The sequence below is a fragment of the Lepisosteus platostomus genome, chromosome 4 (assembly GCF_059453375.1).
Source record: "Lepisosteus platostomus isolate fLepPlt1 chromosome 4, fLepPlt1.hap1, whole genome shotgun sequence".
In the NCBI taxonomy this organism is placed as follows: domain Eukaryota; kingdom Metazoa; phylum Chordata; class Actinopteri; order Semionotiformes; family Lepisosteidae; genus Lepisosteus; species Lepisosteus platostomus.
Genome location: NC_142614.1, coordinates 24,391,086 through 24,417,958, shown reverse-complemented (window position 1 = coordinate 24,417,958; position 26,873 = coordinate 24,391,086). Strand labels below are relative to the sequence as shown.

Below are 26,873 nucleotides of genomic sequence, written 5' to 3'. Positions count from 1 at the left end.
GACCCTGCAACTCACAACTGGCAACCCACTGAAGCTAAGAAGGTGTGAGCCTGGTCAGTACCTGGATGGGAGACCTCCTGGGAAAAACTAAGGTTGCTGCTGGAAGAGGTGTTAGTGGGGCCAGCATGGGGCGCTCACCCTGCGGTCCATGCGGGTCCTAATGCCCCAGAATAGTGACGGGGACACTATACTGTAAACAGGCGCCGTCCTTCGGATGAGACGTAAAACCGAGGTCCTGACTCTCTGTGGTCATTAAAAATCCCAGGGAGCTTCTCGAAAAGAGTAGGGGTGTAACCTCGGTGTCCTGGCCAAATTTCCAATTGGCCCTTACCAATCATGGCCTCCTAATAATCCCCCTCTATGAATTGGCTACATTACTCTGCTCTCCTCCCCACTGATAGCTGATGTGTGGTGAGCGTTCTGGCTCACTATGGCTGCCGTCGCATCATCCAGGTGGATGCTGCACATTGGTGTTGGTGGAGGGGAGTCCCCATTACCTGTAAAGCGCTTTGAGTGGAGTGTCCAGAAAAGCGCTTTATAAGTGTAAGCAATTATTATTATTATAGGGTGACCTGGATTATGACTTTCCAGGACATTCCTGTCTACATGACTTCATGGACAGGAAACCCATTTACCTAAAACTTTCTGATAAAAGTAAAGAAATGTGTCCTGTTGCCTGGTCTGAATTTAAGCAACACCCTCTGGAATACGCTGTTTCGTTGGCATATCAACAAATGGGTTATTTTCATCCAATTAAGATCACAGAAAAGATTTTTACCACCATATTTGGAACATTTCTGTCCAGTAGTACATTTAAAATGTCAAACATAGTCACGCAAATACCCCAGTATGCAACCTGTTAGGCTTTTCCATAAAGAAAGATAATGCATACTATAAAGAAAGAAGAAAACACTGACTCCATGATGAGTTTCCACAAGTGGGTTTATTGTGGATGGTTTTTTTTAGAGTAGTTCCCTTTACATCAAATGCCTCAGTGGGAGAAGGAGATATTGCACACAAACATCAGAAAAGCACTACTTAACACTTTCACTGGAAACTAACCTCTACATTAGATATGACTGGAAAGGAGAGAATGATGCAAGATTACAAGACAAATACCATACACAGCTGCTGACAGACACTAACAATCACCCAAGAGGAGAGAGGAAAGTGTGAGATGATTCTTAGAGCAAAGTCAACACGGGCAAGTGTATTCTTGAGGCGTTAACTGGTAAGATGTTCATGCGTGTGGTTATAGTTACTGATGTTGTATTCCTGTAAGCCACAATACAGGGCCAACTGCAGTTCGGTGGAGTTTGCTGATCACAGATATTTTGACAAATCCAGGATAAAGTTTGACTGTTGTTGTATGTGCATTTTAAATTCTGAACAACCTCTAGAAGCTGAACGTCGGATGTGCAGTGTTCCATTAGGTATTGTTACCACAGGCTGTTAGACATAAATGCGGTTAAAACCTTCTATGTTCTAGACATAGGGTAAAAACCCGCTTTGCAGTTTAGCCTTTAATATAAAAAGGTTAAAGTGTGATTATTTTACCACATATACAAACTGCATCCCATCTCTGAGTAAGCATTATGTACCCCAAGTTTTATATACAAAATTCAAAGTCTGACAGTAGCACTTTCAAGCTGCTAGAAAGTGGGAAGATGTTATTTTTGCTTGTCCTCATGTCAGGAGGCATTAGGACAACCAAGTGTTCTGGCTGTAATCTGCAATGTTAATTCTCCTCAACGGTAGTCACCTGCCCCAGAAAGGAAGTGATTTTTTTTTTGTTAAAGTACAAGGCGCACATCATTTCTAAACCTGAACAAGTGGTGACATCTGGAGGATTTATGTATTTTTCAAATTTTGAACCAAATCCAGTAATGATAACTCACTGTCCTGATGAATTACGATGTCTGGCATTTGACCTTTTACATTTTTCTTCACTAAATGGGTGCGCACTTTGTTGTCCTTTTCTAAACATTTGTTCCCTTCCAAAACTAAAAAAAACTGGAATACACTGAAAACACATGCACATGTTGCTAAACCATTCACCCTCTCACAAAAGTTATTTATAATTATAGTACAGTATTAAAAAATCCCAAACGTCTTTCTTAAGTTAGGAAAGCATCTCGTTTCACAAATCAAACAAACTTGCCACATTCAAGCCGGCTTTTCTCAACCTGTTGCAAACTTAGCATGGAGGCCTTATCTGAGAAACTGAAAAGAAAGGTGTGCCTCTTTAAAATGTTCATGGGATTCAAAATAATGGAATATTCAATGTGTTTAATTAAAATCTATAAAGAATTCTCCCTGACCTCCTTTCGTTCCACTGTTCTTGTAAATGTTTGTCGTTAATGAAGCTGCTTGGCGTTGTTCACCTAGTGAGAAATTATTAGAGAATATTTTAGTGTATTTTAGTTTTACTAACAGCTTCTATAACAAGCTGAGACACACAATTCAGTTTTAAGGACTTTCACATTTTCCTTCTCTTTTGAAGAAGATGCTGAAGGCAGTGAGTGACAAAGGGAGTTCAAAATAATAGCTTATCTTCAATGTCTTTTATAGAAGAAGCAAAATCACTGGTCCCAAACTGTAAGGTTTAAATAAACTGAAGTGCAAAATTATGAGTGCAAAACATATGCTTACAGCAAATAATCAAAAACACATACAAGACATGTAAAATCAAATGAGGTTACTACTGTATATAGAAGAAAACTCAAGTAATACAGTTGTGAAAATGCAATACTGCAAATAGTCAAATGAGAAGTTTATAATCTACAAACATGGATAACAACATCTAACTAGACTGCTCTCATTCCACAAATCCTACACCACACACTTGGAGTCTGGAAAAATAAGGCTCAAGTATTACTGTTTCTTATGCTCTATCCAAATTAATGCAGCACAATATTAGGTTAAGAGTGGTGATCAGGTATCTGTTTTTGACTAAAAGACAAATTGAAAAAACCTTTTGATGAGAAAAATGTACTTTTTCACGTATAAATGTGGCCAGTGAAATTGTATCACTTAATAAATATTTATGGCACTTCTTCTACCATCATATTATAAAATAAGAATACCAAAGTAAAGTCAGATCTAGAAACATTAGAAAAGAAACAAAAAGTAAACATCATAAGGACTGTATTTCCAGACATTTCTATCATTTTAATCACATTATCCATTAAGTACTCCCTTTAATTAAGAACGAATAAAACTTGACCTCTTTCATGCTAGATGAAGTTTCATTATTAATATTCTCAAAGGTCTTATCCTAGAAATATTGTTGTTTGTGTTTAGTGAGACAGTCACTCCGTGAGTGCTGTTTTTTAAACCATATTGTTATTACATGTATAAATACACACTCGTACATCTTTACCGATTTCTGAATTATGACCTGAATTAAGATGTTAAGCAACTGTTTTTTTTTGTAATTGCAACAATTTTGATCTCATACACCTGCTGTTTCACATTAAAAAATAAGTGCATCAAGTATCTCTTTTACATTCAAGTCACTTTCTAAGGCATTTTTTAAAATGTGTACTCCCTTGTCCTTTGGTCTATGCTTCAGGGTAAAAGCCAATGGTTAATTATTATGTATATATCATTACTGTTTCTGAACATGCAGGTTTCTAATGATTTAATTATATTGCAGTACAGTATAGACAATTACTTCTGGTGGAGCTGTGTTACTGGGAGCATGCCTTGGGGAGTTATTTCTGTGTATGAGTTAAAACATTTTCCTCTACAAGCAACAGGATTCAAACTACTGCTGACACAAATTAACTCCAAATCTCTTATTTCCAAGCCTGATCATAGAGCATTGTGGTTAGATTAACAGCAAAGAAACAGTATTGCATTAAAAAATACTACGTCTGTTGGTGTTTTCAAACTAAATACAGTAGATTGAAGCCTGCTTAGAGAATATGTGCCTTAGTGATCATTAATGACTGCATTAAGTTGTGACTTGCATCACCAAGAGTGTGTTTCACTTTTATGGAGGGGGATAGGAAGATTTTTCATATTTGCTCATTTCAATTCCATTTTGTTTCTTTCACATTGAAGATTTCACAAAGGAAAGCAGAATCAATGCAAGGCTCGAGGTTTAGGAATCACAGTTCTATCTTACAAGCAGGGAAAGATTCATCTTGCATGACCACGGTGCTGCTGCTTGCTAGCACCATGATATTCAGGTCCTGCTGCTTTTCGTGAGTTTGCTGGTACCATTCTCGCATGACCTCTGAGTCATGGGTCGGGATCAGTGTGACCTGCAAATGAAAAAAAAAATCAAAAACTGGAAAAAGGATATCTTAGTATTGTAGACGGCACCTGCTATTAAAAAAGTCTTAAAAAAAACATATCCTAGTGCTACAACAGAAATATTTTGTTCAGAGAATAATGCATTCTCTTATAGTGGTTTAATTCAAGTGGCATTATTCTGCTAATGACTCCTAAAAGGACAAACTTGTATGCATGGAAATGTTTTGTATATTAAATTCTCCTCTAAAGGTTATTCCCAAGTGATTAACTGGTTTCACAAACAGCACAACAAGAAGATTTCAACACGGAGTCTGCCTAGCTTGATACCAACCTATTATAGCTTGTCAGCTGTTACTAAGAATCCCAAGGGCAGCAGTTAATTGGCTGGGATCTTCTGTGAGTTGGGAAGACATTTCCCATAAGGCAGTGCAACATTCACTTCAACCTGAGTCGGAAATACCTTACTACATTTCCATCACAACTCCCACCAAAAATCAATACTGGAGGAAAAAAGGGTTTGCAGAGAAAAACTGATTGTCTGAAGTCTGAGATATTTAATGCACCAATCCTAGATCGTGTCCTAATGCAGCTGTGAGGAAAAGTTATTGCATTTAAAGAAATGTGCAGAAAAAAAGCACTATGAAAACTGATTTATGATAATTTTATATTACGTTTCATGTTGGGTTTGTGAACTAAAAGCACGAGGAAGTAAAAAATGCAAACAACTTGGAATTTAATGTCCAAGCCTAACAGATTTACAGTTAATGAATGTCTATTCAGAAAAGAGTGAAGCAAACTTCCACTGATTTATTTTTATTTTGTAACTTAAATGGGTTTAATTTTCTCATGTATTTCTCACATACAGGCAACCGTTTTCATTATCAACAAAGGAATGTAAATAAAAGAGCATTTAACAAATACTCAATCCTGAAATAATAGATTCTCCGAATTATCATACAATCTGAGTTGGCATTTATCAAATCAGACATTTCCATAGACTTCATTAGACGGTCTTCAACTAGTCTGTGAAAACCCTTGAGAAGTCTGTTTCAGCTCAAGTACAGTGGAAATGCTTACTGTACCTGCATGTTATTTCCCCACTGAGCCTTTCCTTCCAGCAGAGAGTCCAGAACAGCCTTGCTGGGCTCTTGAGCTGTTAAGTCGTTCCCGCTTACGACATAGTAAGATGATCTGACTCGCTTGAAAAATTCAGAGTCGACATTCTTGGCACTGCAGTGGTTTGGGATGTACACCAGGTCAAGGTACACTGGAGGACAGTTGGGCACAGAATTTCCTACTGCAGCCTTACCACTTCCTGAGCCTTCAATACAAAAGAAACACAGCACTGTCAGAATGCATCTCTATTCATCCTGGAACCAAACTCTTACAACATCTATAAATGTAGTAACCACAGAAATGAAGAAATGTAATTTTCCAAAGAATTTCAATATCTTTATTAAATAAGGCCCAACTCTGTGGAGGAGTGAAAACCACAGGACATTGTTTCCATGCTTTTGTGTGTTTATGTAAAATATTGTGTTTGTGCATACTGATATAACAGAAAAGGCTGAACAATAGAATACCAGCACGTAGACAATGGATGTCAGTACAGTATTAAACACATTAAATGCACAATATGTAATTATACTACATAATCAAATGTCTTACAAAATGTTAATACTTTAATTGGACAGAGGATGTGATACAAATTATCTAAGTTTTTTCTGTTCTCCAAAATCAAGACTTTTTAGAAGAGTTTTCAATCTTGATGCCTCAGTTTCTAATTCATAAAATTTACATGATATACATTTTCATGTGTATATACCGAATGTGGAACATGACACTTTGATTACACCACAAAACTAATATGTCTGTGTGTCTGTGTCTCCATGGAGAAAAGCTGGGGTATGCCAAAAGACGAATTCCTAATGCAATAAATTGTATAAGGCTAATAAAGAAACATTATTATTATTATTATTATTATTATTATTATTATTATTAAAAACAATATTTGCTCTTTTTGTTTTCTGAGATGTGTCTTCCAAAATTGCATGGGACACCGGTTGGGAAATGCTGCTAAGTGAGAACTGCAACTTACCTGTGGTCGCACTTTTTGTTCCTTTTGAAGCGGAGGTGTTGGTAGCATTCTTGGCATCTTTTTCCTCACCACACTTCACCTCAGTGTTTACATTTGATTTGGCTGTAGATGGGTTTTTCTTCTTTGGAGACGCTGTTTTTGACATCTTGTCTAAAGCTTCCTTGGAAGCGCTAGTTTTTGCAACCCCAGGGGACGTTTTAGACTTGATATCACTTTTTCTTGCTGGTGAGGAGGGCTTGGTCTTGATCCCCTGCTTTTTGCTCTTGGTCTTTTCTTTGCCTTCTTTCTTCAGAGGCTTTCCGAGGTTTTGGTCAGCTGGTAGCGCTTCTGGATCTACCATGCAGACGTCAGGATGAGGGGGAGAAGGAGCTGTGTCTCGGAAAGGAACTGGAGGGGGGTCAGCATGCCTGTATGTTAGGGTTCTGTCTGTTGGAAGAGTCTCAGAATCATCTTCTGAGTCGATGTTAGCATCGGCAGTGATGGATGGGCATTCTTCTGTCCCAGGTGGAACATCAGAATCTGTTTGGGAAGGAGCAGATTCACTTACAGAAGTCGGTGGAGTTTCCTCACATTGTTTTGCCTGGTGCCGTCCACCAGATGGGGGCTGTCCTCCACCAGACTGTGTTAGAGGTTTGTCATCTTCTTGAGAATTATCCTCATTTGCAAAAAACTCTAGTGGGCTTGGATTAATAAAGGAGGGGGACAGTTCCGTTTTAGGATGTCTGTATTCGCAAGACGTAACTAAACACAAATCAACATCTGTTCGGGATTGTGTTGAAAGTGTCTTTTTAGAGCTTTCTTCACCTCTTGATCCATCCATGCATTTCACACTGTCTTGTTCTCTTTTTTCAGATTCTACTACTGATTTATGGCTCTGCAACTCTTCGTGGTAAAACATGCTAGATTCTTGTCCTAGTAAATAAGCTGCCGATGATGACACTGATGTAGCAGTCAGTGTATCTTGAAAGCCAGATGAATAAGAGGATAGGGATGGAATTGTAGGAGATGCTGCTTTAGGACTGACTGGGGATTTGATTTCTTGATGTGAAGTTTCCTTAGATTTTAAAAGCATACTGTCTGGTATTGATGAACTTTCTATGATGTTTGAAGAATCAGAGGAAACTGGGGAATATGCAGGAGAAGCAGTCTTAGGAGAGACTGGAGATTTCACCTGATCCTGTTCAAGTTCCTCTGCTTTACTTAATAGTTTTTCTGTTCCCTTTAAAGTGTCCAGGGGGAATGAATATGAGGAAAGAGGTGACACCGAAGGTGATGTTGGCTTTGGAGAAATGAGCGATTTTTCCTCTTCTTGTTTGAATTCACCAGCTTTAAATAAAATTGATTCCTGTTCCAATGAGCTTCCAATGCCAAATACTGAATCAGAGGGTAAGGGTGAGGAAGAAGAAGAGCTTGCTTTTGGACTTGAAGGAGACTTTTCTTGCCTTTGCATAGATTCCCCAGTCTTTAGTGAGATGTTGTCAGGTGCCACAGAACTTCCTAAAACCAGTGATGAGTCAGAGGAAAGTGGGGAATGGGTGAGAGAAGATAGTTTGGGAGTTACAGGAGATTTATCTTGCAGCTGTGAATATTCTTCAACTTTTAGAGTCAGACTCTCTGGGGATGCTGAGCTACCAAAGCCCAGGGATATAACATCACTGGGCTCTGTGGCCCTTGCAGCATATTCCTCTTTCAAAGGAGAAGTGGATTGTGAAGGAGTGTGAGCAGATGGGGTTGACTGAGATGCGTCTGTTGGAGAAATTGAAGGAATCTGTGCAGAATCAATATCCTTGAATAGTATGGGTTTCTCTACTGCAGACATGCATCGTTCTGCATAACTGGAATCTGGCATGTCGGAAGGACTGTATTCGACTTCTGTTGGTCCGTTCTCAGTAATGTGCAGATTTGCACTGACTGCTGGATGTTCTGGGGATTGTTTGCTGAAATCAAGGGCTAAAGAATGATCAGGGGACTCCTGTCCAAATTCTACTGACATAGTAGACTGTTCAGGAGATTTTGGCTCCTGTACAGGTGTGCTTGATTTTGCAGTTTTAGGTGAAAAGTCTGGGGAAATTGACATTGGCCTTGGGCACTCCTCTTTAGAGGGAGACATCTCTGTTTCCTGAAATGCTGTTGGGGTCTGGACCACAGATACAGACAGAGAGTCATCAACCTCAGTTGAATGTGGAGAGCCCACTTCAGCATGTAATGAGGGTGAGACATCATCTGCTGTTGGTTCTGGAAATGAACTGGTAGCAAGAGAGGCTGTAGAGGCAGATGCTACTCCTTCTATATGAGAAAATGTATCCTCTGCTACAACTTCATCAACTGGAGTGGCTGACTTGTCTGATGTGGTTCCTTCCGAGATAGACATCTTGCTTTCCTCCTTAAAAGATCCAAACTGGCTTGTGTCAACTAACACAGGGGACAGATCAGATGTGGCTTTCATTGCACTCTCTGCTCTGCCTTGTAAAGTGTGCTCCAGTCTAAAACATTCTTTACTTTGTTGCAAGTCATGTTCTGATGATTCCTCCTTATCTATGACAGTTTCAGCCGAAGGGTATTCACCCATTGGACTTAAGTCAAAGTGTGACTTTGTTTCTGCATTTGGAGATCTTTCTGTTGAAGATCCAGATCCTATGGGTGGTGGGCTACGAAGAGGAGACAATACCTTCTCAAAAGGTGAGGCAGAATCTGGCACAGGCTCATCCATAGGACTGACTCTGAAGTCAGAAGGCTCTTTTTTGTCAGTTGTGATTTCTATTGTTACTGGACTGTGAGCTTTTGCAGCACTGTCAGATGGTAGAGAGCTTGTCTTTTCATCCAGAGGGGACTGGTGGTAAGGTGTGTGACCCGCACTTCCAGGAGCCGACTGTGAGGAGGAAGCCCCTTCTAAAGTTTTATCATCTGGACTAGCCGACTGTTCAACCACTGCACTGGCAACTTCGGAAAGAGCTGTTCCCAACTCAATTGGTGCAGTGATTGATGTTGGAGTCAGGTCAAAATTAACACTGCGTTCACTAGTTGGTGTTTTTGTTGGAGGTGAGACTGGAGCTGGGCTAATTTTTGTGTCAAGAGTGAGCTTATCCGGGGTTTCCAGGTTTAATCGGTAACCGCCTTCTTCTTCTTTGGGAGTGGTTACTTCGGTTGCAAATTTTTGGCAAAATTTGTCTTCTTCCATTGATGATGGCGGCGATATGGTGGAGGCTGATGCATAATAGTCCTTCCCTTCAGTGGCATCACTCTTTGAATGATCTGATGTTAAAGCATTGTAACTATCAGGAAGAGGGAAGAGCTTACTTCTGTCATAGTTACCAGTCTGCGCTGTTGATACATACTTTACAAACTCCTGAGAAGGTGATTCTGTTTCCTCATTGGTGGTCTCATCACTCATAATATCTCTTGGTGTTGACATTTCATCCATTGGTGTTGGCTCACTGGAGATTTCAATGGTAGATTGTGTGTAGCCTGATGTGGCTGTAAATTCCTCTGGTGGTTCTTCACGGTTCTCTTCATCAGATACTGTAGTTTCACTTTCAGAACCAGCTGGAAGTGTTTCATCATGAATAGATAAATGCTCAACAGCTGGAGACTGAGGTGCAGACATTTTGGGTGGTGTTGCAGCAGGTAAGCTCCGCTTCTCCACTGTCTCATCAAATTCAATTTCTCTCTCATCATCATCTTCATCTTTGTCTTTTTCATCTTTTGCAGTGGTGATCTGTTCATCCTCTTCTTCCTTTGCTTCCTCTTTTTCAATTGTTTCTTCTAAATCTTCTCCATCTCCCGCAGGCTTTATGCCCTTTGAAGCTTGATCACTTAACATCTGTTCAACTTTGGCTTGTTTATTTCTTTCAAGTAGCTCCTCTTCTTCAGTGTCTACCACACTCTCCTGAAGCTTGTCTGTCCTTTCCACAGGCTCTTCTTGTTCTTCCACTTCTTCTGTCTCCCCTTTCTCTTCAAAGTCTCCAGCTTCTGATGATTCTTCAAAACCTGTGCCTTCATCTTCAAATTTCTCATTAACATCAACATTAATTTTATCTTTGGGTTCAAGTTCATCTGGGGTCTCTCCGCATTCTCCATCAGCTTCAGTGGTCATTATCCCTTCATCCAGTGATTCAGCAGGCTCCTCAACTTCAGGGGACTCTTTACAGAGAACTATTTCCTCCTGTTGTATCATGACAACTGACTCTTCTTCTTTCTGTTCGGTTTGAGGCACAGTTTTAGTATCTTCTACAATTTCTTCAGCTTTGAGCTGCTCAAAGTCCTTTGTGAGATCCTCCGGAGAAGACATCAGGGACCGTTCAGCTTCAAGAGCTGCAATGCCAGTAGCTGCTGCTGCTCCTACCACTGCTCCTGCAGCAGCAGCAGCAATGTTAGTTACACTTGGTTTAGCGTCTTTCTGGGCCCCTTTACCCTTTACCTTTTCTTTTTGTTTCCCAGGACTTCCAACATCTTTCTTTGATAATTCCTCTTTCTTTTGCACTTTTTGTTTTGGCACAGGCTTTTTGGCTTCAACCTGAGGTGCTGCGGTTTTCTTTATATCCTTAGATGGTTTCTTTATGTCCTTTTTCACATCCTTTTCTTCTTTCTTTTGTTCTTTCTTTTCTTCTTTTTTTACTTCCCTCATTGGAGAATCTTTTTTCACATCTTTTTTTCCTTCTTTCTTTGGTTCTTTTTTAATCTCTTTTTTCACTTCTTCCTTTTTTACCTTTTCCTCCTTTTTAACATCTTTCTTAGCAACCTCTTTCTTTACTGCTTCCTTCTTTGGTTCTTTTTCCTCTTTTTTCTTTTCATCAGGTTTTTGGACCTTGGCCTCTTTTTTAACTGCCTTTTCTTTTGTTGTTTTTGGTTTTGCGTCAGGTTTTTGCTTCTCTGGTGTTTCCACTTTAACGGTCTGCTCTGGCTTGGCTTTGACTTCTTTCTCTGTTGCTTGAGGCTTTGCTTTCTCTTTTTTCACAGGAGGCTTTTCCTTTTTCTCTGTTTTTTGCACCTTTTCTTGTGGTATGTCAGTGTCAACTTTTGCACTCTCTGAGGCCTCTTCCCTTGATTCTTTACTAATCCCTTTGCTTGATGGAGGCCTTGAAGTTGATTTTAGACTCTCCTTGCTGTCACTCTTCTGCTTCAATTTAGCTTGCTTCAACCCTGGTGCAAAGTTTTCAGACAACTCTTTCTGGGTTACTACTGGCTGTTTCAGGAAGTCCAGATGTTTAAGCTTTTCCAGACCTTCCAATATACCGTGTTGTGATGCATTGCCAGGAAACAGAACACGGACTATCTTGTCAGATGGATTAGCAGGATGCCATACTATTAAAGATGAAATAGAGGTTAGATAGGATATTGGGACCTCAGATTCTTTTCCATTTGGAAGCAACACAGTAGCTTTGTCTTGTTCACTACCAGTCCATTGTTTCATAAAATACTGGAGCTCTTTGCTGTTTTTAACGGGGTTTAACACATACATCTCTAATCGACCAACTCCCATTTTCTGAAATAATATGATAGGCTCTATGTCATTCCCGGCATTTCTGTAAAGAGGCTCTGGTTTTAATGACAATTTGTTCAGGAACTGCAATGTAAGAGATGCTTCCTCAATATTTCTTCTCACCCTGTAATTAGGCTCTGGGTTTTTGAGGTTTTCAGGGACATTAAGAAATACAACTCCAAGGTCAGGTGATATGAGATTTTTCATCCAGTCACTGTTTGCAGTAGAACCCTGCGACTGTTCTTCTTCCAGCTCTGCTATTTTGCGCTGAAGCATGCTGTTGATCCCAGGGAGGTTATCATCTCCAATATGAGTCAGGAGAATGGAGTCCACTCTGTCCAAATGTCTGACAAGTTTCCAGAAACAGGACTTGCGATTTGAGCCTCCGTTGATGAGCATGTTGAATCCATTGACTGCAAACAATGCAGAATCTCCTCTGCCACCTGGAAAGATGTAGCAGCATGGCTTGGAGAGCTTTAAAAATCCTCCAGAGGTTGGGGGCTCAAGCATGTCAAATGGTGATGAGATCTCTACAGACTCAGACAGGTACTCTGTGAACTCCGAAAGGCCTTCCATTTCTGGAAGTATCAAGGGAGAGTTCAGCTTCATGTTAATGAAGTCTTGTAGATTATGTTTGTCTAGATTTGAGTTTTTCCAGTCCCCTTCTTCAGGGCAGAACAAAGTAAGACTTGCTTTGTTGGCAGGATGTATGGTGCTAAGCAATTCACCAATCTGTTAGGGGAAAAAGTGATTTGGTAATTAACCGTAAAGCCTCACATTGATTGTTGTTTCTTTGTTATCTCTGATGTGAAGAAATGGCATGAGACACAAGTTGCATTTGAAGGGTTATCTAATTAGTATTTGTATTCACTTCCACTAATAAAAAATGAATTATTACTGACGTGTCAATCATAATTCATTAGAAAGTGCATCCTGTTCAACTAGATCAAAGATTACTCACCCACAGTACGCACTTATAAAATACACACTGTATAAAATCACATAGGAATTAGAAAATGGGTACTTAATGTGTGTTCAATTAATTCAATCTGAAATTAAATATTAGTCCACTGCAATGTAAAATGATGAAAAAAACATATCAGCAGCTCACCTCCTGATCTGTAAAGATGTCTATGAAGTTCAGGAATGAGAAAGACCCAGCTTGCAGAATCAGCTCCCCAGTATTTTCAAAGCATTGTCCTGACAATACAAGCAGCTTGTGTCTGGCAGTATCTGTGATCATCAAGCGAACCTAGACAAAAAGAAAGAAAGAAAGATTAATTTCACTCTTTCAAGGGGATTGCAGTTAAAGGAAATCTTGATGACACTGGAATACTCAATATGCTTTGTTGTTGCTTTTAATGATTGTCTACAGCATATCCAAAAATAAGAACTACAAACAACTAATGCTTAATTGTATCATTTAAAAGAAAGTTTAGGCTGTCCAGGGAAGGCTGAGTGGGAGGTTAGGTAGGAGGATACCTTGGCAATGTAAATCAAGAAGGAAACTAGTAATTAGCTGGCTAATTTCACAGTGTGTATTATTAAGGCGATGGAACAGAAAATAGATTTCAAATAATAAGCATATAATTTTCTTTGAAAGATTTTAAACTTTTCATTTATGCTGGTGTTATGGAAATTTAAATTATTTATTAAAGAAAGCATATCATGCCTGTTCCTCAATCACAATTATATGTGAGCTTTGTCTTCCAAGTATTATAGCAGCTTAATCTTACATTCTGTATGTTATTAAGAAATTGAAGACTTTGTATTTCATTAATGTATTTTTTATAACATATTCATGACCAGTTTTTATAATTATGCAGAGGATTTAGTGAGCTGCAAAAGAGTTTAATGAACTGTCTTTCTCATCGAGAAGGTACATATGCCAATCATAATCCAATAGCTTTCAACTTAGTATTCAGTTGCTGTATTACATTTTTAATGTTCTGTTATAATAGACTTACGAAATATGCTGTTAGACATTTCTATGAACCACAGTAAACATTTATCTTTGCCGCAGAAAACAACTTTTTCCTTCCTCACAGTTATTGTTCAATGTTAACAAAAACCTCTGTTGACATTCATTCAAGTTCTAAGGCTCTAAATAATCTGACTCTATCATATTGTATATTTCTAAACTCCTTCATATACCCAATCCCTCAGATAGACTCTGTTCAGTTGAGTCCTTTGCTCACAGTAATTAGGACCATGATTTTTCTGTCATTGTTCCATTTTTATGAAAGGCAGATTCTTTGACTGTTTTCAAAATGAAACTTAAAATACATTTTCATTGTGGCCTACTGTATGTCTGATTGTCTTACAATTTGTCTTGTTCTATTATGCACAGCGTCCTTGGCTTTGGATAGGTGCTTTATAAATTAAAGTTATTATTTTTTCCACTTTTTTAACTGTAGTTAGAAAATATCTCTCTTTAGGGCAAGTCATATTTAGTAGATTATAAGTGGGGGAAAGAAGACAATCCCAGCCACTCCTGTGTGCTTACAGTACATCCTATGTTAATCAAAACATTGACTAAGAGTGTATAACAGTTACGCTGACAAAAACACTTGGAGAATTCAACACGAAGAGCACTTACAGTATCTTTGCAGAAGCTCTTCACTGTTTGTCAAATTTATAATATACTGTGAAAAACAGTATGTTCCGATACCCGCACTTAATCAGAATTCCTAAAAGATATGAGTTGTCATACTGTTGGAGTAGCTACACTGCCAGCTGTCGCATGTGAAGTCAATATGTGAAATAAGCACTGTAATGGGTCAGACAAGGTCAACAGTGCACTGGGCTGTTCAAAGTACTGCACTGAAATGGTTTAGCAGGCAAAGAATTGGTGTCCTTATCATATTACAAGAAATCAGCACACAAAACACACTGCTGGATTAAAATTTACAGTACTTAATCAAATAAACTAAAAAATCATTACATTATTAAGAGGAATCATCCACTCAGTTATATTTTCTGAAAGCTCTTAATGTCAAATACAGTTTTACCAATTCTTTGTTCTGCTTTTTTAACAATACTTTTCTTTATTTGAATATCAGCTACTGTACATTACACTGGAGTCCTATCAATATTTCCATTATTGTTTTTTATCTAATTACTAAAGTTGTACTGTACTGTGCTTGCCGTAAAGGGCTGACATGTGGGGGGTCTCGAAGTCAAAAGAGCACATTTATTTTCAAAGACACGAGCCATGTCAATTTATATTACGCAGTACTGTGCCAACAGGCACAGTCATCTGCCTGATGTGACTCACACAAATCTCATCAATTTCAATTGTATTAAATCCATTAGAGAATTAGCTGTCTTTTTCCCCCCTTTGCTAGCACTGCCTGTCCTGGGCTGCCTGCCAGGGCCCCTATCAACCTACGGTTCTGTATTGTTAAAAAGCAGAGCAGCTCTGGACACAATGGGAAGGGGGCTTGTCAGTGAATAGCTGTGCACTTCCATTTAGATTACAGGTCATTGTCCTCTGTTGTCGATACATGTTTATCCTAACTCTTTAATGCTTCATGAGCCACACAGGCACCATGAACAGCCAATGGGAATTTTTCCAGGGGTCGATTGTTTCCCTTATAAATAAACTGATTTATGCAGGACATGAGAGTTTTTAGGTCAATTTGGTGCATGTTATAGCATTTTTCTACAATAATTTAAATGGTGGTATTGGAATTATCCTCACTTCTGTTTCTCAAATGAGAGATACGCATTGCTAGAACTAGTCTTCTCTACCCACTTGTTGGGTCACAGCCCCTGATAGGGCATAACTACACGGGCCTACTGTACATTGGCTCTATAGATCTGTCTTTCACAGGAACAATGCCTAATGAGGGCTAGGTTAATATCACATTTTTCATTTTGTTTTCTAGACGTTAATTGTATTATAATAAATTACTTTGGAATAAAAGGCATAAAAACATTTTTCCTCAAAGAAGAGTTCTGGAAATGTATAGAACTACATGCCAAATCAATAAATTAAAAACAAATTTACAATAAACTTCATTTAATATCATATTAATTAAAAAGTGATACAATTGACATTTAAAATGTCTGTTTGATATGTCTGTTGATATCAATAGCTGTCTGAACACCTGTCTGTGGTTTTTTACTTTGATACTTTATACACAAAGCAGAATTAGAAGTCTTTTCGGATAGTTGTACTGTCTACTGTCATGATGAAATCTTATCTTAGAAATTCATAAATCACATCAAAGGTAGCTACAGTAGATATCTGAAAGGGTAATAGCAAATTGCAATTAATTGAAAATCTGGGAAAACCTTTAAAAATAACCCTAGATGATATGTGTTTTAACATCTTTTTCTTTTAACAGCTTTTACCATCCAAGTATACAAGATAAACATGATTATATTGCTAATTTTTTATCTACCCATAGGAATATAATAAACGTTACAGGTGACAGGCTGCCCCTTTGTCCATGTTAATCTTCTGGTTGCAAATGAGGCAGAAAGACTGATCAGAATTACCTTTTTTTTGCTCTAATGCCTGTACAGTATGCTCATCCCTTTTAAGCCTAATGGGAAATTGCTACAAAGCCTGAGAATACATTAGTCATTCCCCTTCTCATAATCTGAGTAGAACCAACACGTTATGTTGTGCTTCCCTTTTCAGGCTTTTATGAAGAAATGGAAGATATAACTCCCCTGTGACAGTCGCCAATTAAGACCGTCAGATCAAAAGATGAGGACTATGTTGTAAATGATGTATCTTATTCTATATTTAAATCTATTCCAGATTTTAACATGATATATTTGTGTGTATATATTTGTGAGTTCCATTCAATACACAGTGATTCATTGGCAAAGTAAAATTATTACTCCAAAAAAGTCTTACATATTAAAGAAATCCTCATCACGGTACACTCATTCATATTGTTTGGTGACTGTGGAACACACTTGTATAGGACATGCAAAGATGAGGAAATAGCCTGAACTGGCGCGCATTCAAAATGTAGGAGCTTTCAAACAAACCACTTACCTCAGTGCTGACTGCATCATCTGAGGGATTGATGAGAACAACAGTTTCCAGAACATTGCTTTTGTGGTGTAGGATTTTTTGACCTTGAAAAGTGATAAACAGCAGAATTAGACAAAAGGAACTTATTCTGGGGAAAATGTCAACAGCTAAAAACATGTTTATGTTATATTATGTACATGCTGTTAGGTATTCTAAGACAGATAAAATGTATTGTGAACGCGACAGTGAAATTGGTTTTATGGCTATACATACTTAAAAAGGTCATAAAATTAAGTTTAGTAGTTAGAGGAATGGGAAACCTGTTATTTCATTTGAAACTAAAATGGTGGTTTTGATATGAGCGTATTTTCAGAATGCATAAATGAATCTGCTCAGAAAGTTATTATGTACTGTATGGATGATTAATATAGTGGTACTGTTACCCCTTAAAATCCTTCTGTTTTTTAATGATACTTGCAAAGGGCAGAACTTTAGTTTCATACAGTAGCTTCATTTTGCTCTGCCAAAACAATGGGGCCCTGCAATGGGAATTATACAACACCAATCAAGGTGTGAAAAACACTTTTTAATTAGAAATATTTGCAAATAAACTTTACAGTGATAATGTGGAACTGGGAGGATAACTGCAGGTACCATGTGGCTTGTTTTTTATGACTAATTACACAAATCAATTTAGAATCAGTTTAGAACAGACCAGGCAATACATCAGTATTGTGAAAAATATTTTTTAAATACCAGACTGAAACAACTGCACTATACATTTGGCAGCAAGTTTCAATTAGCTTGTGGTCATCTTGGCTCAAGGCCACACCATAAGACCAGGGTTTTGAGCCAAGATGGTGGAAGTACTACATTACATGTATTGCAGTGTATTAACATGTCAAGGAGGAAAAGACGTGAAAAGAAAGGAAACCTTGTTTATGAAAGAAAATATTTTAGTAATTTATCTTCTTGAGATACAGTTCTGTGAAATCGTACGGTTTTAAGTTCTGTTATAATTTCTTATTGTCCTTAGCCTACACCATGTTACTGTAAATTGATGTTTTTAAATAGCCGGTACTTTCTTCTGTTATTCTAAGAATATGTGTTTCTGTTTTCATAACAAAAACATTCTTTCAACAGCCTAATATGAGTGGTTTTTAATGAAGATCACATTGCTACAGTACAGTCTGCCACAATTAGCTTATCTTTAACCGTTTCTGAACATTATTCTAAATGATTTATTGTAACTTTTCTGCTTTGTGCCGATGTGCCTCATGAAATTGTTCAAATAAGGAGCTTATTGCTGTATATATAAAGTCGTTTCTCCCTGAAAAGTAATAAAAAACAACATTTATTTCTGATTTCTATGCAATATAATATTTCCAAGAAGTACAGCGGACAGCATATGGCAATAAGCCTTTATTGCCAGCGCTGTTTCATGCAGCTGATCAATAAAAAGTGAACTGTCAGCAGTCTGCAGCCCCAGGAGTCCTCCACATACATTATTCTTGATGTGCACATCCAATTACTTGCTGCCTAATGGAGTTGCCACCAGCCGGCCATCACTCCATGAAACAGTCGTGTTAGAGAGAAGCACTGAAAAGAGACTGCTTTATACAGGCCCTCTAATCTCTTCTTTAACACTTTGCCTGCCAGGAACAGTTGTTCTGAAGCCATTATACTGATATGCATTTATGTTACCAATTTAATAAATGTTTTATTCTTTGTGCAGATTCAACACTAATGGCATTTGTTTTTGAAACAGAATGCTAAGTACTTTATTCTGCATGGCCAGTGTTCCAATGGACATTGCTATCATACACATCCATCTTTTCTTTGTTGCAAAAAGAGCTCACATATTTTGCCCACCACTTAACTATTATTTTTTAAACATACTGTAATCTTAAATCTTCAATTTTATTAAACACCTTGTGCCTATAAACAACTGCAAAATCTGAAAACAATATATTGGTAAAACATTCCGTAATCAAACTGATGGTATTTCTAGTTTTATATATAAAACAAGTATCTTCTGAATTATGCAATAAAGCAGATATGAAACAATAGAACAATACATGCAGCACGCCTGTGTTAATTCAATTTCCTAATGTGCATTCATAAATTTATAGATTCCCTGTCTATACAAACAGCACATGTCTTTTCTATTAGGTGTATCTTAAAATAAAAGATTTTTACCTGATTTTTGGTAAAAACAGAAAATCATGATGAATGACTTCTACTATAACAAAATCTTTTTGTTTTCTAAAAGTGAACACCATTACTTTAAAAGACAAGTCTTACTTAAAAAGACAGACTTTCAGAAAGTATTTATGCACCTCTTCTGATCTTGAATGCTTATTCTAGGACTTGTTGAATCATTCAGATTCCCTGAAGAATAATCATTAAGTGCCCTGGGAGATGGCCTGGGAGATTTCACTAACAGGCTTATGGATAATTTACTCTTACTCTTGGCTTTTCTTTAGCAGGTGTTCTGCAAAAAGAACACAATGGATGCAGAGTGAAGCTCCTATGATATACTTTAAAGAGCAGGTTTTTTATTGGGATTGTCATTACATAAGATTGCTGTTGCACATTTAAAATTCTCATAAAGCTGTGGTAAACTTTTTCTAATTACAGTCCATCCATAACCATTTTCTGAAATGCAATGGTTTTCGTGGAATGTTCATCTGTTGTTTGGAGGTGGCAAAAAGGAAACTATACATAATTGCTAATGAAAGATAAAGGAAACAGAATACCATATGCACCATTATTCCTCTTACTAAGTAAATGACTTAATATTAGACTTTATGAAGTCTTTACACAAACCATTTTGGCCATGTAAAAACAAACTAAAAAGGAATGTATAACCAGCCTTTTTTCTGTGATCATGCAATAAAGGATGTGATCAAGTTAGTAATACTCATCACATTAAAAAATAGGGCCACATGACCTATTTTCATTTGTAACATTTAGGTCTTACCTAATCTGTGAGCTACTGTACAGTCTGTGCCCTGTTTGCAGAATCTGCAAAAATAATCTATCTGATACCTACATGAAAGCAAGGACAGTGGCACAACCCTAGTGGCTTCACTTAAATGAGGCACAAGTTCAGGTTAAGAAAACAGGCAAATTGGTTCACCTACACTATTATGATATATACAGATTTTTTTCCAGAGAATATTATGCTCATTGAACTATGGAGTAAATTAATAAAAGTGTTTTCTTCTGATGCATGGAAATCACAGAACGCAGCAAAAGGAACATTATACATGCTAGGGTGACCAGTCAACGCTGCAGTTATAAAACAATTAAATGCCATATAAAGCGCTGAATATCCATGCCCTTACTATTTAACCACAGAGTATCCTACTATCCACACATATCTGGATCTGTTGAACAACATGTGAATCTGCTGAAGATCTCCAGTTTAACTCCAGATCTCTTTAACTTGTTGCAGTATTCCAATTGCTGACAGAGCTGATTGACCCACACTTTTCAGCGCTTTGCTGAAAATCACCGTAAAAACATTGCTTGATAACGTCTTCCACACTGTACACCCCTCACACGCAAAGATTTCCAAACTCCTTACTATCATCCATGGAAATATGTTCTACTACATCAAGATCAGGTTGTGCAACATACTCTGTAATAACTTCAGAGCTTTAGGTAATTTCTCACTTCTCCCTGAAAATGTTTCTAGCAGTGCCAGGATGAGATGAAATCCTTTTGTGGAAGAGCTACAGAAAATTATACTTGAAGTTCTTGCTTTATCCGTCATGAAACCTGAAGAGGAAACTGTACTGCAATCTTTGACATAGAATTAAATTAAAAGTACAGTAGATTTTTAAATGGCACATCCATCAGTATAACCTGATTCATGTCATAATTATGGAAAACGTGCTTTAATAAAGTAATTTAAAATAGCTCTTCAATAATTAAATCACAGCCAACAAAAGAGATATTGTGGTACAATAGTTTGGAATCACTCATAAATATTCAAGTACGGTATTCTTCTATTAGGCTAGCAAAGACAGCTATTCAGTTAATGCAAATATTGGATTTCAGGGGAGACATTTACTTAGAACATACGCACCAGACATCCTGGAGAACTGATTTACTTCCCTGAAAAATATATCTCCCTGTACAGTAGATATATAATATACAAGCTTAATACTGTATAGTAATTTCCTCTGTTATTTTTACTCAGCATTTCTGAATTGCTGTATATTTATTTTTGTTTAAATTTATCATCTTATGTTTTGTGTTCTGTCATATCTAACAGAGAACACAGGTTTCAGATAATGTGCAATGCCCCCAGTTATCCCAAATCTAATATACTGTAATCACATCTGTCATTATATACAAATTGATGTATTACAGAAAGTCCAGACTTGTCTGACTCAAGAGGAGAGCTAGGCCTATTCCTATTCTGAAAGGTAGGAGCTGTGGAGACAGATTGAAAGAACAAAATCATTTTTAGCCCCTGCAGACATTGGCTGAAGGCAGTTCTTTGCCTTTTACACAGGGTTTTTTGTTGGTATTTGTTTAGGAAGTCGTGTTGTTAAATCCACGTAACCTGTATCTTCCTGTAGGTCATGATTATCATCCTCAGACAATGAGCCACAGGGCCTTTTTCCCGGTAGTCATTACTACAGCTTTGACACAGAGAGAACATTTTTATCAGCAATGAGATTTTCCTATCCTAATCTGTGCGAAAATGTAAAGTGATGTAGGCAAATCTTCATGAGAGAAGAGACCATTCTGCCTGTCTAAAAAATCAAAGTAAATAAACACTGCCTGTTTGATCTCCACCACAAGTAAATAAGCTGACACTGGATAATGGCATTTTTAAAGCCTAAGAATCAATAGCTTTCAAGCCCAATGTATTTTCTCTTCAAGCCTTCTGCTTGCAATCGTTGGTAAATAGTCCTTTGTGACAAGAAAAACTTAATTTTTTCCTCAATATCGATATTACTTAAGGAGTCTAATTATCATTTCTGTTTTCACCATCTTATTTTTCTTATTCGTATTTGTGTCTAACTCAAATACGAATAAATGAACAAAGTAGAAGAATCAGTTGCCAGGGAAATGGAGATGATATTGTGAAGATTCTCAATGAACTAAATAAAAAATGAAAATTTAGCTACCCAACAGGCTAAATATTAGTGAGGCTGGGTAGGCTAAAGTTTCCCAGGGTGCCCTCATAGCAGTATTCATTACTGACCTCATAATAGTCACTTGTGAGCTTAAACTGTTATGTGTATGAATGGCTAATTTATTTAAAATGGAATAGATGTGGATTTCCCCATTGCCTACATTGAGTACATTCTTTATAGATAATGAGAGCATCATTCTGGCAAATGGTTAGTGCACCTCAAAACAATAAATGAATAAAAACAAATACTTAACTTTTGGTAATATCAGGTTTTCCCCTTTGTTATTAAGAGTTGAGGGAAACTCCAATTATTTGGCTGTTGCCCAGACGCAGTAATTGTTTTTGTGTAAGTGGCCCGAAATGACATGTTAAGGCTATTGAAAAAATGTTATCCCTCCACTTGAAAGCGTGGCTTTAGACAAACATAAATCATGGAAAAAAGAAAAACAAAACAAGTGTTTGCACACAGAGGACTGAGTGGTCACTTTTAATTTATGGTACTTGTGCCACATCAGAAAAGCCTATGAGCTAAGCAAAGGTTCCCTTTTTCTAAGTTCATACAAATACGAGAACCAAAAAAAATAAAGATTATGCTTTAAACAACATTTATACTGTTCAAACATTAAGTTGCTTTTCTTCGATTAGCAGCTGCAGTGGGCATTTCTGAAAAGGCACAGAGCACCACATAGCTGATTATGGTGGGAGGTAAATTTGTGTAACACAATACTCTTAAGGCTGCAATTGAAGCTAACAATCCAGCTATCGCAGCACTGATGAAATCCCCAATTTCCTATTTCAAAGGTGTTCACATTTGTCTTACTGTAACTGACCCTTCTCCTGAACTGCTCAATGAAACACTTTATACAACACTAAGCAGAAATAACTACTAAGAGCACCCATAATCAAAAATCATAAATGAATCAAGAAGAAACTGCATAACGTTATTTTGTCAAAAGTTTAATAACAAAACTTTGTCGTTACTGTATGTACTCTAGTGCTCATTGTAAGAATACAAGAAGAGGTGAGATGTTCAGTATAGTGGAGGTTTACAATGTCCTGCTGAGGTGGATGACAAAATACATTGGTTGCACAAGCACAAGATTGATAACATGAAGAAAATATCAAAACAGTTCAATGTTTTTTTCTAAAAGTCACTGTTGTTGGTGCTAAGACAAAGCAAAAAGGCACCGATTGCACTGGAACTTTTGTAAATGGTTTTATAAGCAAGGTCTTGAAGATAACGGGAATTATTATTGAAAGAACTACCTTAATTAGTTTACAATGTCATGGTCTTGTGTACGTTATGTTCTTCAGCACAATGTTGGATAATTTTGAAATACAAGTGTACATTTGTCTCTCAGAAGTCCAGCACATGACTGCAAGCTAGCTTCCGTCCCTGAATCCAGTTTCAAGCCATCTGACTCACAGGTGACTACAGGAAAAGGGGTTTCATGTCAGAAATCAAGAGCCAAGGAAAGTCATAATTTTTATGGAAAGTCATCCATAAAAATCCACTCAAACAATCTTCACTCTGTAGAAGGGACTGAAACATTGTTAGTTATATTTGAAGATTTGATTTTCCTTGGAAATATGTTTGTAACACTTTTAAATGCATATTTCTTGTTTGGTTTTCTAACTGCATGAATACAGTAGGTTGACTTCCCCTTTTTTATTGAAGAACACAACCTTAAACGGCTAAGTAAAAAAATGAAAAATAATGTTGCTCACAATATTCATGATAATAGGATATATTCCCTTTAACAGAATTTTTACAGCATTAAACCAAAATGAAAAGAAAATATTGAAGCACAATATACCACAACAGTAATGGGAAGAACTATCTACTTAAAATTCAATAGAGAAAATCCCATTAAGAAACAAATGGACTGTAAAATGCCTTAGTTTAGCATAAGGTTCAATAAACAGTTTTAATAAACCAATTTATTCTTTGGACTTAAAGTTTTCTTTTACACACTAGGTGGACTGCATGTACAGCAACAGAAGTAGTCAACGAAATTGGTATCTTATATTTCCCAGAAACAGCATTTGATGAAATTTAATGAAATTCACTTTCACCTCAGACTCTGTTTAAGGCTTGTTAAAGTGTAGAAGGATGGGTTCTTAGAGAACTTGCCATTTTTCTCACCACGTCCTTCTCTTCTTTTAGGCAACAATTCTTTAGTGCTGAATCTGCGATTCAGCTGTTGTAGTGAAGTGTACCTGTAGAAAACATCTGCTGTCTTAATCCTTAAGGATATCTGTCACTATTAGGGACAATGCTTTTTACAGGAGCCAAAATGTTCAGTGGATTCTACGCCACAGCCTGCTACACTGAGATGTATAAAAAACTGAAGAGTCTAACTGAATAACTGAGGTTGCATTACAACAATTGTACTTCTTGACACTGTTATAGGGATTGAGGCTTTTTATTATATACAGAAGAAAGATAATATTATTAACTAGTGAAGGAGAGTCTTCTGAGTTTAGAAGATCTGAGACCCCCTACAAACTACAGAAGGAAAAGTAATGTGATATACAGTATACTATGTTACTATCTGGGACATTACAGAACAGGGGTACGTACACATGGTATGAATAGGGTATTCCAAAAGCAAAACTAACATAAAGATATAAAGTGTTGACAGGAAAATAACAACAGAGTTCATAATTATTGTTCTCAAAGGAGAGTACGTTTACAGTCTGAGCTTTAAATTTGTATTCCAGAAGTGTTTTTCTTTCCAGAAGTTCATTTCAAGGATACATGACTGAAAAATTTAGCACACAAGTGTAGCCCATATTAAATTTGTCTGTAAGAAAGCCAATCCTTTTCTGAATCACTTCCATTTTCTGTATAAAAGAATATATGACATTAATAGCCTTGGTAATGAAGCTAATACAATATGGAGTATTTCAAAGAATGCTGTATATTACTTTTCTATTTCTTGCCTATAAGAAATGAACACCAGACCTACATTCATTAAAAATAATTTTAAAGGATCTTTTCCAAAAAGTGATACAAATAAAGAATGTGGGGCCTGATTTAATTCAAGCAAAGAGGGGTAAGGTGGTTTGGATCAAAGATGCAATTTACATATGAATGTTAAAACAAAAAGGTTTAAACAGCCTTGAAGATACCTGACAGATAAAAGATTTATCTGTATCACAGCTTCTTAGAGTAGAATGGAGTACAAAATAAATAATTTATCGGTGTTTTCTACAGTATCAATAGACAAAAAATCCAATTTATTCTTAAACTGCATTGTGATCATTGTTTCATTTATTATAAAAAAATTAGACTCAGGTTAAGGAAAATAATTAGATATACCCTGTAGAATAAGCCTTGCAGGTAAAAGTCTTTGAATTGTTTATATGCAAAAGAAATAGCATAGAAAGACTGAGTTTATTAAAGACTGAGATTATTTTCTTTCTAAATTTATGTCTGTGATTCCCCAGATAAAAGAATCCTTTTGAGGAATTTGTTCCCAGCCCTGGGGCATTGTAGGTGGTACTAACTAACAGCGTATGTTTTTTTTATGTCTCCAAATGAATATGTTTTGCTCTTACAAAAATGAATGACATCCATAAGAGCTGTTACAAACAAGAGGAGGATATTAGGCCGATCTAGTCAGGCTTGGTACAGTAGTTAGCAGATAATTGATCCAAGGATCTCATCCAGCTGTTTTGTGACGGAAGCAAGGGTATCAGATTTATCGGCATGGCTGGGAAAATTGTTCCACACTTCCACACCCCTTTGGTTTTCAGTTTTAAATGCACTTGATGTTGTTGGCAAAGGCAGAAACACAAAAGCAAACCCATTATGATTTGCTGCTGTTCTCCCTCCTGCAATCTTGACAAAGAAGATTATCAACCTAAGAGCCACAAAAGTCTCATGTCTGAATTAAAAATTGGTTTGGTAATTTCAAAACACGTACTTCAATTATTTGTTAAAAGCATTATCCCATGCTTTACATTTCAGTAATTATGACCATCAATAATGTGGGAATTTCCTAAGTATTTTGAAAATCTCATGATATTTCATGTCAATAAAAAGCCCTGTGACATTAAAGGAAACAAAGACCTTACAGATGGACTGAGGAACCCTGAAGTCTTTACCTCTATAGATCTTTTTCTTCTTTGCTGATTCTGAAAAAAGAGAAACCTTCTTTTTCAATCTAACTGTTATGGTGCCAAACTTGCTATTGCAAACTTTATCATCTATCTTCCTCCCTTTTGTCTATCTAGCACTCTGATAACATTTTGCACAGTGGATGTTCAATATCACTCGAGCCTTTGTCCATACTGTTCAAATCTCATAGTGCAGAGGATGAGCTCATAACTTTTTCTTGTTTTGGACAGTGTCGCCTGACAGCAGCTTCCAGATGACTTTTTGTCTTGGGTTTCCCTAGTTCCCATCTGCCTGGCTGTGTGTGCCCAGGTCATCTGCCTGGCTGTGTGTGGCCAGGTTATCGGCTTTGCTTTCCAATGGCTGGGTTCTGTCAGATATGACTGTTAGGAAAGCTTTGAGGACATCAACTAGGACCTGTCCATGTTGCAATTGTTATATGGGTTTCTTAATAACAGTCAATAAAAAAATGAAATGCACTATTAGTTAATTAGAATAATTAATAAAACTTGTTTCCATTTTGTAACTGCAATGTATCTTTCATATACCTGGAAGGTACTGTGTGAAGGTACTGTGTGACAAACCAGAGATAAACATGTTCTGTCTAGCTAGTGAAACTTGTGAAACTTCAAAGGCTGTTTTCATGACATGAAAGAAATGATGGAGATATTTTTTTTATTCAGAAATGTAAGTTCTTTTAGTAGAAGGCACAACAGCAATAAAGGATATGTGGTGCATATATTGTGTTTTAATTTA

General features: G+C 37.0%; 1 protein-coding gene across 1 annotated transcript in view; it reads right to left on the bottom strand.

Moving 5' to 3' along the window:
• Nucleotides 1-924: 924 nt before the first annotated feature.
• The window catches only part of map1b (microtubule-associated protein 1B), a 51,815-nt gene continuing 25,866 nt past the window's right edge, over nucleotides 925-26,873 (bottom strand). Inside the window, exons 3-7 of the mRNA XM_088629132.1 lie at nucleotides 16,858-16,940; nucleotides 12,952-13,092; nucleotides 6,362-12,572; nucleotides 5,346-5,584; nucleotides 925-4,271 (exon numbers count right to left, since the gene is read on the bottom strand). Of these exons, the coding sequence (XP_088485258.1) occupies nucleotides 4,116-4,271; nucleotides 5,346-5,584; nucleotides 6,362-12,572; nucleotides 12,952-13,092; nucleotides 16,858-16,940 (6,830 nt within the window). The 3' untranslated portion in view covers nucleotides 925-4,115. The remainder of the gene's footprint in view (nucleotides 4,272-5,345; nucleotides 5,585-6,361; nucleotides 12,573-12,951; nucleotides 13,093-16,857; nucleotides 16,941-26,873) is intronic.